We start from the raw sequence: 11,775 nt of genomic DNA, 5'->3' as shown, positions 1-11,775 counted from the left end.
GGAATGACCTAAGACTTAAGCTCAGGCTATGGGGTGGTATCACATTGCAATGGAACTACTTAAGTCACAGAATCATCTAGTTGGAAGAGACCTTTAAGATCATCAAGTCCAACTGTTCTCCCTGCACTGCCAGGGTCCCTACACCATGTCCCTCAGCACCAAACCCACACGGCTGTGAAACACCTCCAGGGATGGGGACTCCACCACCTCCCTGGGCAGCCTGTGCCAAGGCTTTACAACCTGCTCTGTAAAGACGTTTTTCCTGATATCTAACCTAGATCTCCCCTGGTGCAACTTAAGGCCATTTCCTCTCATCCTGTCACTTGTCACATGGGAGAAGAGACCAACTGCCACCTCTCCACAACCTCCTTTCAGGTAGTTGTCATGAGTCATAAGGTCTCCCCTCAGCCTCCTTTTCTCCAGGCTGAACAACGCCAGTTCCTTCAGCCACTCCTTATCAGACTTGCTCTCCAGACCTTTCACCAGTTTCGCTGCCCTTCTCTGAACGTGCTCCAGCACCTCAAAGACCTTCTTGAAGTGAGGGGCCCAAAACTGGACGTGCCCAATGTGCGGCATCACCAGTGCTGAGTACAGGTGGACAATCCCTTCCCTGCTCCTGCTGGTCACACTAGTGCTGATACAAGCCAGGATGCCGTTGGCCTTCTTGGCCACCTGGGCATGCTGCTGGCTCATACTCAGTTGGCTGTTGACCAGCACCCCCAGGTCCTTCTCTGCTGGGCAGTTTCCCCAAGCCTGTACCGTTGCATCAGCTGTTGAACTGACTGGTGCTGATAAGTAGGTAACCATTTTAGATCACTTCGATAAAGCTTGAAAATTGCTAGATTTATACCTTTTTAGCTTGGATGAAACCAGAGGAGGAATACATAGGGACATGACTGCACAGCTGTTAAAGGAAGCATTTCTAAGCCAGCTGTATACAAGTGCACAATTCAAGATTTGAGTTAAATGCTGAAAACTTAGCAGGAACATTCACTCAAAAGACAGAGACACTGCAGTGCACAGACATAACACTCTTGTGACAGGCATACAAGACAAGACAGACATCCACTCGTTAATAAACTTTCCTGAAATATTGACTGGAGTCTTAGTGCTACTAAAATATAAGCAGAATGTGTTTTGATAGGCAACACTACAGCCTCACAATTCAAACCGCAGAACAGAAGCCACCTATTCCAATGGTAGAGTTTTGAATAACTGTCCACTTGAAAGCTGGCTGAAAATTCCCCAGGAGCTATCTGAAGAGGATTTTTCACTCCTGTTAGTCTGGCAGCATTCAAACCATCCAGCTCCCTGCAAATTCCTCATCTCACCCTCCATTTATTTCTCAAGGCATTCATTATGTATCTGATGCTTTCCTACCACGAAGAATACAAAGCCTCTCTTCCTTAAGATTTCATTATTTATGGAAATAAATTTCTCCTGATGCATTACCCTTTCTGTAACTAAAGCCCCCCACCCCCTTCTTCTCCTCTCATAATATCAGAAAAATCAGCTTCTTCAAGTGACAAGGTTGAGAAATAAGGAGAAAAGGGTTTATAGGCCCTAGACAACCTAAATAAACTCTCGCAAAACAGATTTCTAACAAAATTTATCAATACTTATCAATACTTGATGTCCCTTGGCCAAAATCTTCAAAATTGCACACAGAGAATAGTAATGTTTCACGAGCCTTTCTTCTATGCTACTTGTGTAAGAGACAGTCCACCTTCACCCTTTTTGAGAAACCTTAGGCACATGTCCAAAATAAAGAATACCTTCACACTGGCGTATTTTCACCGTATACACTCTAACAGGCCTCAGAGTCTTCCCCCTTCCCTATTTCCAGCAAGCCTATTTGAATTCTCAACAGAAATGAAATCATGCTTAATTTGAACTCACATTAGCACCTGAATAACTCCTCTGTGAACACTAACTACAACTCACACTCCAAAACTAGAACAACACGTAGCTAATTTATTAATTCCTTTAAAATCCCGAGAAAGGGATTTTCTTTTTCTACCTACAACTCAGGCCATCTTCTTGGATATGGAGTAGTATGACCTTACTATGAAACCCACACAGAATTGTGATACCTGAGATGATATCTTCATCTGATGCTCCACTTTTAAGAAGAATTTTAACTTTCAAAAAAACCCCTGCTGGATGCAAATTCTCCTGCACAATGAAAAACAATACATTATTTGGACAGCTGTTTGTAGAATACAGATCCCGTGAGAGTCCAGCACATTCATAACAAATACCACAAAATTACGGACTCCGCTGTATTCTTCAGCTCCATTTTAACAACCGAAGCAATGGGTAGGCAACTAGCAATATTTCCTTCCTAAATGCAGTGTGAATCTTTATTATTTATTCTTCCATTGTCAAAAGACCATGAGGACAAAGAAAGCAAGAGATACACAATTCTCATTTTGTTGTGGCCCATTTACAATACTTTTAAATAGAAGCTGAACAATACTGAATGATAGAAACATTTCCTGCTTTTCTATGTGTGAATTGTCTGGATTACTCTAGAATCAATACGAGCAGAATTCAAAGTAGCTTGTAATAATACGAAATTTAGAAGAGAACAACAATGGGAGCACGTGGAAATAATGAAGAATGTATGCTACAGCTCTCACTAAAACGCTGCACGTTTCAGACTCTAGAATAAAAAAAAAAAAATTGTTGTTTTCCATACCCTCATACAATATCAAAACATACATTATCAAAAATGATGATAAAAACACTTTCCATCTCAAAAGGTTGTGTGAAAGTGAACACAAGAAAAAACTGCAAAGGTCTTAGATACTGCAGTAGCATATTATTTGAATGATTAAAATACGCTGCTTTTTATCCTGATCTCATGAACACGTGAATCATCACCTGTCTGAAAGTTTTAACAGCATGTAGAAAACTGAATTTGAGCTTTCACTTAAAACAAGATTTTACACTTAAAACTTGTTTCGTGTGAAACAAATAATGGAGATTTTCAAATGGTCAACCAATGATAAATACAAATTTTTCAAATTTAAGTTAGTCTAACCCAAAAAGGTAGAAGCACAAAATTAATTCAGGTCTTTATATGGAAAATGTAATTCATACAAGAGCAAGTGACCTCACTCTAGTGACTGCGTAGAGATATACGAACTTTCTTCAGTAGCTGAAGAAGCTCATTTTTCCGGTTCCAGAAGAAGTACAGTCATGTTAGTAAAGTGAAATAGCGAAATTAATTGTTTGAAATAAGACTGATAGAGCATGGTTACACAGCTTTCAAGTACTTGTACAGATACTGAGGTGGGGACTCAGAATGTAGTATGGACATACCCATTATAACCCAAAGCAAGACTAAAGGTCTGGTACATAAAAAGCCAACTGCTATAAATCTCAGGTGGATGACAATGTAGTTTATTGCACAGCTTTCACGAACGCAGGCCAGAGAAATTTTAGTCATATCATTATGAAAGAACCTCATTATTAATAGATATGAGGCAGCAAGACAGCTCTGCATCTACATGCAAAGAAGTATTTCTCTATAAAAAAAGCTGGGAACACCAAAACATACTTGTGAGTATGAAAACCAAAGCAAAGCAAACACATCTCTGCCTGATGCCAAGGATAACGCACCAGTGATTAATGTGGTCCAATTTATTACGTTACTAAATGCTTGAGTTTTGACTATTGCACACCATAAGTACAGTAACACATTACTACCTGATTTGCCAAGCTGATAGCTTTCAATGCCTTGTCAAGATAGAGATTGTGATCCCACTCAAAATAGGCTGTAGCTAACAATCGCAGCACTTTAGCCTGGAAAGAGAAGAAAAAAATAAAAATCAAAACAACTTTAAATGCCATCTGAAGGGAAGAAGGAAAAATAGCCACACATAAACACACATAGGAATACAAAAGGCTTAGAATTTAAGGTCATGAAAAATATGAGGTGAGGGGGTTTTTGTAGTCAAAAGAATGCCTGCCTCCTATTAGACATATAAAGTGATAACTCAGTTCTGAAGCATATCCAGTCTTCAGCACTGCTGTTCACACAGGACGTGAATTAACTAGAGTTCAGAGGAAAACAGAAGGGTAGCAAGAAGTATCAGATCTGGAAAAAACAGACTGAAGGAAGAAATGGAAGGAACAGAAGGTATAACCTTCACTGAAAGGAAAAAAACCAACACAAAGACATAAATGATAATGGTCTTCAGATATAGAAATTATTTCTATGAAGAAAATAAAATCTTCTCCATACTCACTATGGGTAGTAAAAGGAGTAATAATCTTATAACTGAGACAGACTAACATCTATCAGAAAGGATGCACATGTAACTGATGATGCCTTGAAAGAAGAAGGGAAAGGGAAGAAGGGATGGCCTTTTAGGGCTTACTTCAGCCTTTCTACAGTTTAATTTCTACAAAATAGTAGATTCAAATGTGATTTGAGATAACCCATCAGTGACCGAACTCTCAGACTGACACTCACAGCAACTGAACTTGCGACTTTGCCAAACTTCACAGCAGCCAGTACTAAAGAGGAGGCCAAAGAATCACTGGGCAGGTTTGGCACAGCAGAGGCAGGTGATACAGTGGAGTCAGATTAACCGAATCCTCTGTTAGTAAACAGCAATTTCTCCATTTCTTACCTGCATTTCTTTGCCAACAGAATATTTCATATCCATCTTCCCAATATCATAACTTTGGCTATCAATGGTAAGTGAGAGTTAGAAAGGGGATGACAGAGAGAAATTCAACCAGTCTTCTGATATGTGCAACATTCCTATCCTTTCCCACTTCTTAACCGGTTAGAAACCACATCAATCACACAAATTCATCTCGATATTCACTTCCACTAGAGAACTGAAAATGCTGTTTTCTTTTTAAATCCTCACATTAAAAATTGTACTCACTTACTTTCTTCAACTTGTTGAACCACCTTCTGTAACATCTTCTATTCAAAAAAAGCCTATTTCAATAGGCTTTATCAGTTTGAATCACAGCAGTTTTGAAAAAGGAAGCAGTATCATTCTCACCTGACATATAATACAGTCATACACAAGTTTATACGTTTTATAAGATCACAGCAAATCAAGAGCAGAGACAGAATCAGAACTTGGGAGTCATGATTCCCCATTCTTTTTCTAAAGGTTAAATGACAGCACAAAGGATCACCAAGGAGAAAACACAGTTGTAATTCTACAAAACCAGATTTGACTGCAAACGCTGTGAATGTAGAATTGTTAGAAAAAAAACAATAACTGGGCATTTGTTTCCCTATCTAATATATTATCAGTACAGGGAAATCTTAACCCACTAGATGGAGCTACATCACTTTCTTCACATAATTATTTGCACCTTGAAAAGGTTTATTTCCTCCACAAATTTTGTCATCAGGACTCGGTATTTAATTTTCAAAAAAATACAAAAATATAAAATAATCAAAACCAAAATATAAAATAATCTCCAAAGCACCAGCTGTAATTAATTCTAAGCAATTCTACAAATCCTCTTTGACAACATATGTGACCATAACTATTTTGAAGTTGGTATGTTGCCATTCATTTTCTGCTAACCAGTTAAAAGAAAAAGAAGAAATAAAACCAAATTTTCTCAGCCGAGGTTGCGGTCTTGGCATAAGGATATTCTTCCCAATAGCCTACATTTTTATTCCTTAGTAGTATCACATTACTTGTTTTGATCCTGTCCAAATCATACCTAACTATTCCTTTTTCACCTTGATGAGTCTGTCTTTCATCAGTCAAGGACTTGCTCGCAATGAAGTACCTCCTTTATGAAAATTCAAATACTGTTTACAGCAAATCCACTTAAAACCGGTCAGAAGAATTAGCCTACTCTTTTCAGAAGTTTTCAAATCCCTTCACTATCATTTATGAATGGCACTAGAACTGGGAACAGCATCTTCATAAAAAATGATCTCTCTGGAAAAAGCGTTAGGGAGAGAATTGACAAGAACCATGGAAATAAGTCTTTTACTCTAATCAAATGAAAATTGATGTGGAAAGCAGACATAGATGTTAGGCAACAGAGCAAGACAGTCACCAAGTACCTGTTCAGCTAAAATCCTGTAATTCTCACATTTTTAATTAAACATATACCTTCCCTTGCTCCCCCCTCTCTTTCGCACATATTTTTAATCTCAAAAGCAGGATTTTGTTTGCCTTTGCACATTACCTGAGCCAGAAGGAGCTTTGTTCATACCTCTTCCATTCATAGGTTTCCACTCCAAAATTGTAACAGAGGATTGACAGGTAACAGGTCTGCAATAAGATTCCTGCTTTTGTTATGTTCTTGTAGAAACATGGTTAGATATATCACACTCCAGCCTCAGGTCCTTTAAAAAGTGTTTTACTTTAAAGATATATCTGCCGTTATCACTTCTGGCCTTATACAAGGGGATATTGAACACGACTCAAATGGAATTACAATGGTGTCGGAAAGTGAAGCATCATCAAGTAAAGGACACAAAACACAGTGGAATTCTTGAAACATATGAGGTAGAATAATTGCTCAAGAAATCACGCTGAAAGCACTAAACTGTGTAAAGTAAACAAAAATTAAAACTTGAGAGGGAAAACTGGAATATTACAATTTCATTTTTAAAAATGACAAAGAAGTTTTACATAGTTAAGTGGACTCTACCTCTTCTATGGTAAGCTGCTTCTCAGCATGTCTCTCTGGGGTTAAAAAAGGACCGTCCGCATTACAAATTTTAGAAGAAAACTGCTTTTGAATGGTTGTTTATTCAGAGCACTGTTGCTTTCTGCTCTACCAGTCAGCCCTGACAATGTCTGTTGATAACAACTTGTCTTTCCTTTGAAATGATTTGCAGCTGTCATATGCCATCCAAAGATGAGACAGGAAAGTCATTTTATATGCTAATGGCCTGGCAGTATTTACATCCATTTTGCCTCCACAGTAACTTTCTTTTCTAAGTATAAATGACGTGACTACATAAAATGACTACAAATTTCAAATCCTCAGGCAGGAATGAGAGAGGTAGCACAACATCTTTCTTCAAATTTATTGTTTCCCTCATTGCAATCCAGAGACAAAAACACAGATTCAGTATGCATGAACAAAAAAACCCAATCACTCTCAGATGTGAAACCCTTATTTTTGGTAAGTTCATTTGTGACGTTTCTCTTTCCAGAGAAAACAGAAAGATTACTGTATCGAGAGGGTTTCATGCAAAGTGTTCAGAATAATGTTGTCGGCATACTGTAGCATACCTCAGCCATTTACCTGCCTCTTTGGAAAAGAAGTATTTCAAAGGATAATTAAAATACTGCTTCAGTGAACAGACTGTGTTCCTGGCATCAAGCATAACACTAAATATCCCCATAAACCTAGCACCTTTCTGAACAACAAGTGTTCAGAACAATTCTGGCTTTTTACCCTGCAGCGTAAAAGTTCTGTTATGGGTCATGGACCACTGGTGATCCCAAGCTGCAAATCCTCTCCAGCTCATCTGTGGTACCATACATTACCACAAGGGGACAATCTCCTGGTGTGAGCACTCTGCAAGTGCTCTCTGGTACAGTGGGAGCCTAGAAGAGTTAAAGACTTACAGCTACCTAACGGGTCAGAAGTTTCAAAGTCACTCAGCAATCACCAGTTCTTTGCTTTTTTTTCCTCAGTGTTTAAATGCCACTCTTTTAACCAGAAGTAAATTGTATCTCTGATGATAAGAAACCTTTTCCCTGTCTGCATCAGTGCTCCTGGTTTCTGAGGAGCATTCATCATGAGAAGTTTAATGTTATTTAATGGAGGAGTTTAAGCAGAAAGCCTGTCTTTCATTCAAAATTAAATGAGGAACAGTAATGTAAAGATCCCAATACGTATTTTCAACAATTCACAGCGAAAAGCTCTGTTCTTATGATTCAAATCAAAGCTAGATCCCTGCAACTGACTTAGTTGCTCCAATGCACTGAACAAGGCCTGCAGATCACAAAAACAAATGTAAAACTGGTTGGAGTTTCATTGCTTAAAAAATCACAGACTTCACTCATTACATATGTATTTCCCTTTCGAAATTCACATCTACCACTTTGAATTTTATTACCTGTACTACAGAGACGGGAACAAAATGTTTCTTAAATATTGGGAAAATGTTAAAGTATCACATGCAAATACATCTGTGGAAGTTTATTCTGATATGAACATACTAGACTTTTACCTTTGCAAACAAAGAACTAGTCTGCCTGTGCTAGAGTTTGTTTTCTCTGGACATTTTTCTGTGACACAAGAACTACACAGAATAGTTTAGTGCAATGGGAAGACTCCATCCATAACTCTACAGCTTCATGAAGATGAAGACTAGTACTGATAGACTTGCACATCAAACACCTAGCAACTCAGCTCTTCCCCTGCCCCATCTGTCTCCAGACAAAAGTTCACATGAGTACAAGTGAAAAAGCAGCATACACAATTAAGATGTAAACATGCAGCTGGTTCTGTAGAAGAGCAGGTGGCATATTCAATTTAGTAGTCTTTTTGCCCTTCTTGATGATTTGTCTTCTCTCATTCTTTAGAAAGAGTTTATAATTCTATTTCAAATTATAAACAAGCAAAAAATTAACTTTGAAGAAAAAAACTGCTGTTTGCATGCAAAAATTTTTAGTAAGAAAAACTCCAAGAAGCAATGAACCACAGAAGAGGTGCACAGTTCAGAGTGCTTTTCAAAACACTATATGGCATATGACATTCTTTAACACATAGTGAGGAAAGCAGATTTTCAAAGTTTGGAACGATAAAGAAGGGATGATTTCACTTACCTCTTTTGGCAACTTCAGCAACATATCTTTGCAGCGCTGCACACACATCATCGCTTTCTGAAAATCCCCTTGAGCAACGGCCTAAGAAAGCGGAGCATGCCCACAAATTGTTGGTAAGTAACTTTAAAAGTCGTTAAAAGACTCATTCTCTAAAATGGGACTTGGGTTTTTCACATGCAGTAAAGCTTGGTTTGGGTTAGATATCTGTCCTTGTAGTGCTACAATGATTCTGTATATTTCTATATACTGAGAGATGATACAGACACCCAGAAAAACACTGCACTCCTTAGGTAGTGTGAAAGGGCCACATGCATGGGACAAATTCATTCAGATGATTAAGATGATACAATTCAGCAAATCTTAAACACCCCTCCAATAATTTAAGATCCCCTTTTGTCTCCATGGTCTAATTAAAAATTTTGGCCACTGCTTTTGCTAAAGAAAAACTTTTGAGAATTTTGAGAATTTTGGACATAGTACTTGCCTTCTAGATACTGCGGTCAGTGGTGTCATCAGCAAACACAGGCAACTACATTTGCTCATATTTACACTCATAAGCCCGTAATACTCTATGGCATTAATAACATGCTCAAAAACTTCAGTCAGGCACAACAATGCCTCTCAAAACTTAGAATTTCTAAATTACATACTTCAAAATATTGTAATTTTTGTTGTTGATCCCCTAGTAAACCTTCAGCACTTTTTCAGACTTCTCTCATATTGCACTAGGCTTTTTTTATTTAATTATCACCATGATTCTTATCTCATTGTATGATGCCAGAGATTGAGGCTTTAAAGAAAGTATCAAATGTCATGGAACTCACTATTTCCAGATTTTGCAATTTTGTACTGATTCTCCCACAGTTTAAAGCCTTTGTGTGTGCAAAGCAGTGTGTATGAGGTCACAGAAGAGAGGGTACGTGTGTATAGAAAGACCTCTGTCTGATGGCATATAATATTAATAGTTTTGATGATGTTTAAGTTCTATGAAAGTTGTTAAGTTACAGAAGACTTTGCACACGTGCCTTATAACATCTGGTTGTTAGACACAAAGCTTTGCCACCTGCAGCCATGATGAATACTACCTTCGTATCCTTTCAATCAGCCTAGCTGCAAACACTAGCACGACGAGCGTTCCAAAGGGACCAGTCCTCCTGTGTACATGTTACGTGAACACAGTTTGGGGGACCCAGGCTCTACACCAGTTCTATCCCCCTTCTTCAGACAAGCACAGGACATCTTTAGAACAGACACCTTTATGGAACAGAAAGGCAGCTGTTTGTTTTATAAACAACCATGCTAGCCAAACCATAGAGCAACAAATCCGAACTAGAAGATACAAACACCACAGCAGAAATACTGCAATAAATCAGGCAAATTAAAAATCATTAAAGGATTGCAACACCAAACGCAAACATGAGATCTGCTATCTTACATCTAGGGGAAGGAATATATCCGTCAGCAAGTCTTCAATGCCAAGCATTTACACATCTAATAACTGGGTCAGAGTTTCCCTCCACACCACTACTGACTTATAAGGAAAACTGGGAAGAACACGTACTGATTCAGCCTGATAAGAGAGTACTTTGAAGAGGTTCTTCTCCACATCAGCTTTGTGCACATGAACATCTGCTTCACCATCACTCCCCTTAAGTAACTTCGCATACAGTTTTTCTATACTCTGGAAAACAAAACATGGGCATCACCCATGGAACTTGCAAATACGCGTGTTTGTAAGAAATTAAAACTGGAAGAAACTTACGCTCATGGCAATCTCTAGAAATCCATCAGCAAGATCAGCTTTTCCAATATCTATCCATCCTTTCCCAGTTTTCATACACATCTGAAGGAGAAAATGATACGTGCTTTGTGAAAATAGTTACTTTCCAGAAAGACAAAGTTAGCTCTCATCTTGTTGATGCACATATCTAACATAGCAGAGGGACATTTCAGCTCCTCAAATTCTGACAAGTGCCTCACATTTGAATGAAGTCCTTAAGACTTAGACTTTTGGTGCCCTACTAAACACATTCAAACAAGTGAATAAGCTGCTCATAGAACACTTTCCACAAGACAAAGATGTGATCCTAACTGCACTATCCAGAAATTCCTAACTACACCGGCTCGGCAAGGTATCCCTGTGACAATACAGGTCCCCCCTCAGCATGTACATTCCCCAGAAATACAGGTGCATTTCACTCCTTTTCCAAAGCAGCTGTAGCAGGGTTTGCAGATCCTCCTTGGTGATCAGCTGTACTTCATTGCTCAGCCACCAGCCTTACCAAAATTTGTCTTCGAATAGTTCCTTCTGGAGGATCACTGCCTTCACAAAGGCACACCAGTCTGCAAGCAACAAACCGCACTGCAAGAAACAGTAGAGACATTCATAGGCTCCCCTTTCTCCTTTGCCTTTTGTTTCTTTTTCAAGAAAGTCAGGCCCTGCCGTATCTGAAAGACTGCTTACCATTTTGAATTACAAGAGAGAAAGATTTGAAAGCTTCAGGAGTCAAAGCAGTCTGAATTTTAGCCAAGTTGCTTAAAACTGCTTTTTACAGAGTAAGGGGGGAAAAAAAACATTTCTCATCAAAATACCTATTAAGCACTTTAAAGAGAGTTTAAGTTAAAATCACAGTATTCAAAGACTTAATTACATTGCAGGTGCTTACACTAACATGTCTTGAGAGCCCCAAAACAGCCTTTAGCAAAATAGGGAGATGAAGTTTAATAATATTTCGCAAGTAAAAAGCAAAAATATTTTCAGGCCTTACTTATACACCAGGGATGTAAAAGACACCACTTAATGTATTTTAAATAGCCTCGCCCTGGCCCTTCAGCTTAATACAAAATCTGAGAACATCATGCTCTACAATTACTACTTATTCTGTGTAAACTTAGCCTTTTCCCTTTACCCGATATAATTTATAAGGTGCAGATTACACATAAATTCAACAGTAATCCCTCAAGACAAAAATGTAGGCCAGAT

The 11,775-nt window shown here is 38.4% G+C and overlaps 1 protein-coding gene across 1 annotated transcript in view; it reads right to left on the bottom strand.

The window, feature by feature from the left end:
• Positions 1 to 11,775, bottom strand: part of TEX11 (testis expressed 11) — a gene marked incomplete at its 5' end in the record, with an annotated part of 30,931 nt that overhangs the window by 18,396 nt on the left and 760 nt on the right. The window contains 8 exons of the mRNA XM_010135064.1: positions 2,094 to 2,175; positions 3,715 to 3,810; positions 4,644 to 4,701; positions 6,190 to 6,275; positions 8,793 to 8,873; positions 10,354 to 10,473; positions 10,555 to 10,635; positions 11,075 to 11,154. Of these exons, the coding sequence (XP_010133366.1) occupies positions 2,094 to 2,175; positions 3,715 to 3,810; positions 4,644 to 4,701; positions 6,190 to 6,275; positions 8,793 to 8,873; positions 10,354 to 10,473; positions 10,555 to 10,635; positions 11,075 to 11,154 (684 nt within the window). The remainder of the gene's footprint in view (positions 1 to 2,093; positions 2,176 to 3,714; positions 3,811 to 4,643; positions 4,702 to 6,189; positions 6,276 to 8,792; positions 8,874 to 10,353; positions 10,474 to 10,554; positions 10,636 to 11,074; positions 11,155 to 11,775) is intronic.

The sequence above is a fragment of the Buceros rhinoceros genome, unplaced genomic scaffold (assembly GCF_000710305.1).
Source record: "Buceros rhinoceros silvestris isolate BGI_N320 unplaced genomic scaffold, ASM71030v1 scaffold15614, whole genome shotgun sequence".
Classification (NCBI taxonomy): Eukaryota; Metazoa; Chordata; class Aves; order Bucerotiformes; family Bucerotidae; genus Buceros; species Buceros rhinoceros.
The sequence above is the reverse complement of the archived record's forward strand: the minus strand, read 5'-3'. Positions and strand labels throughout refer to the sequence as shown.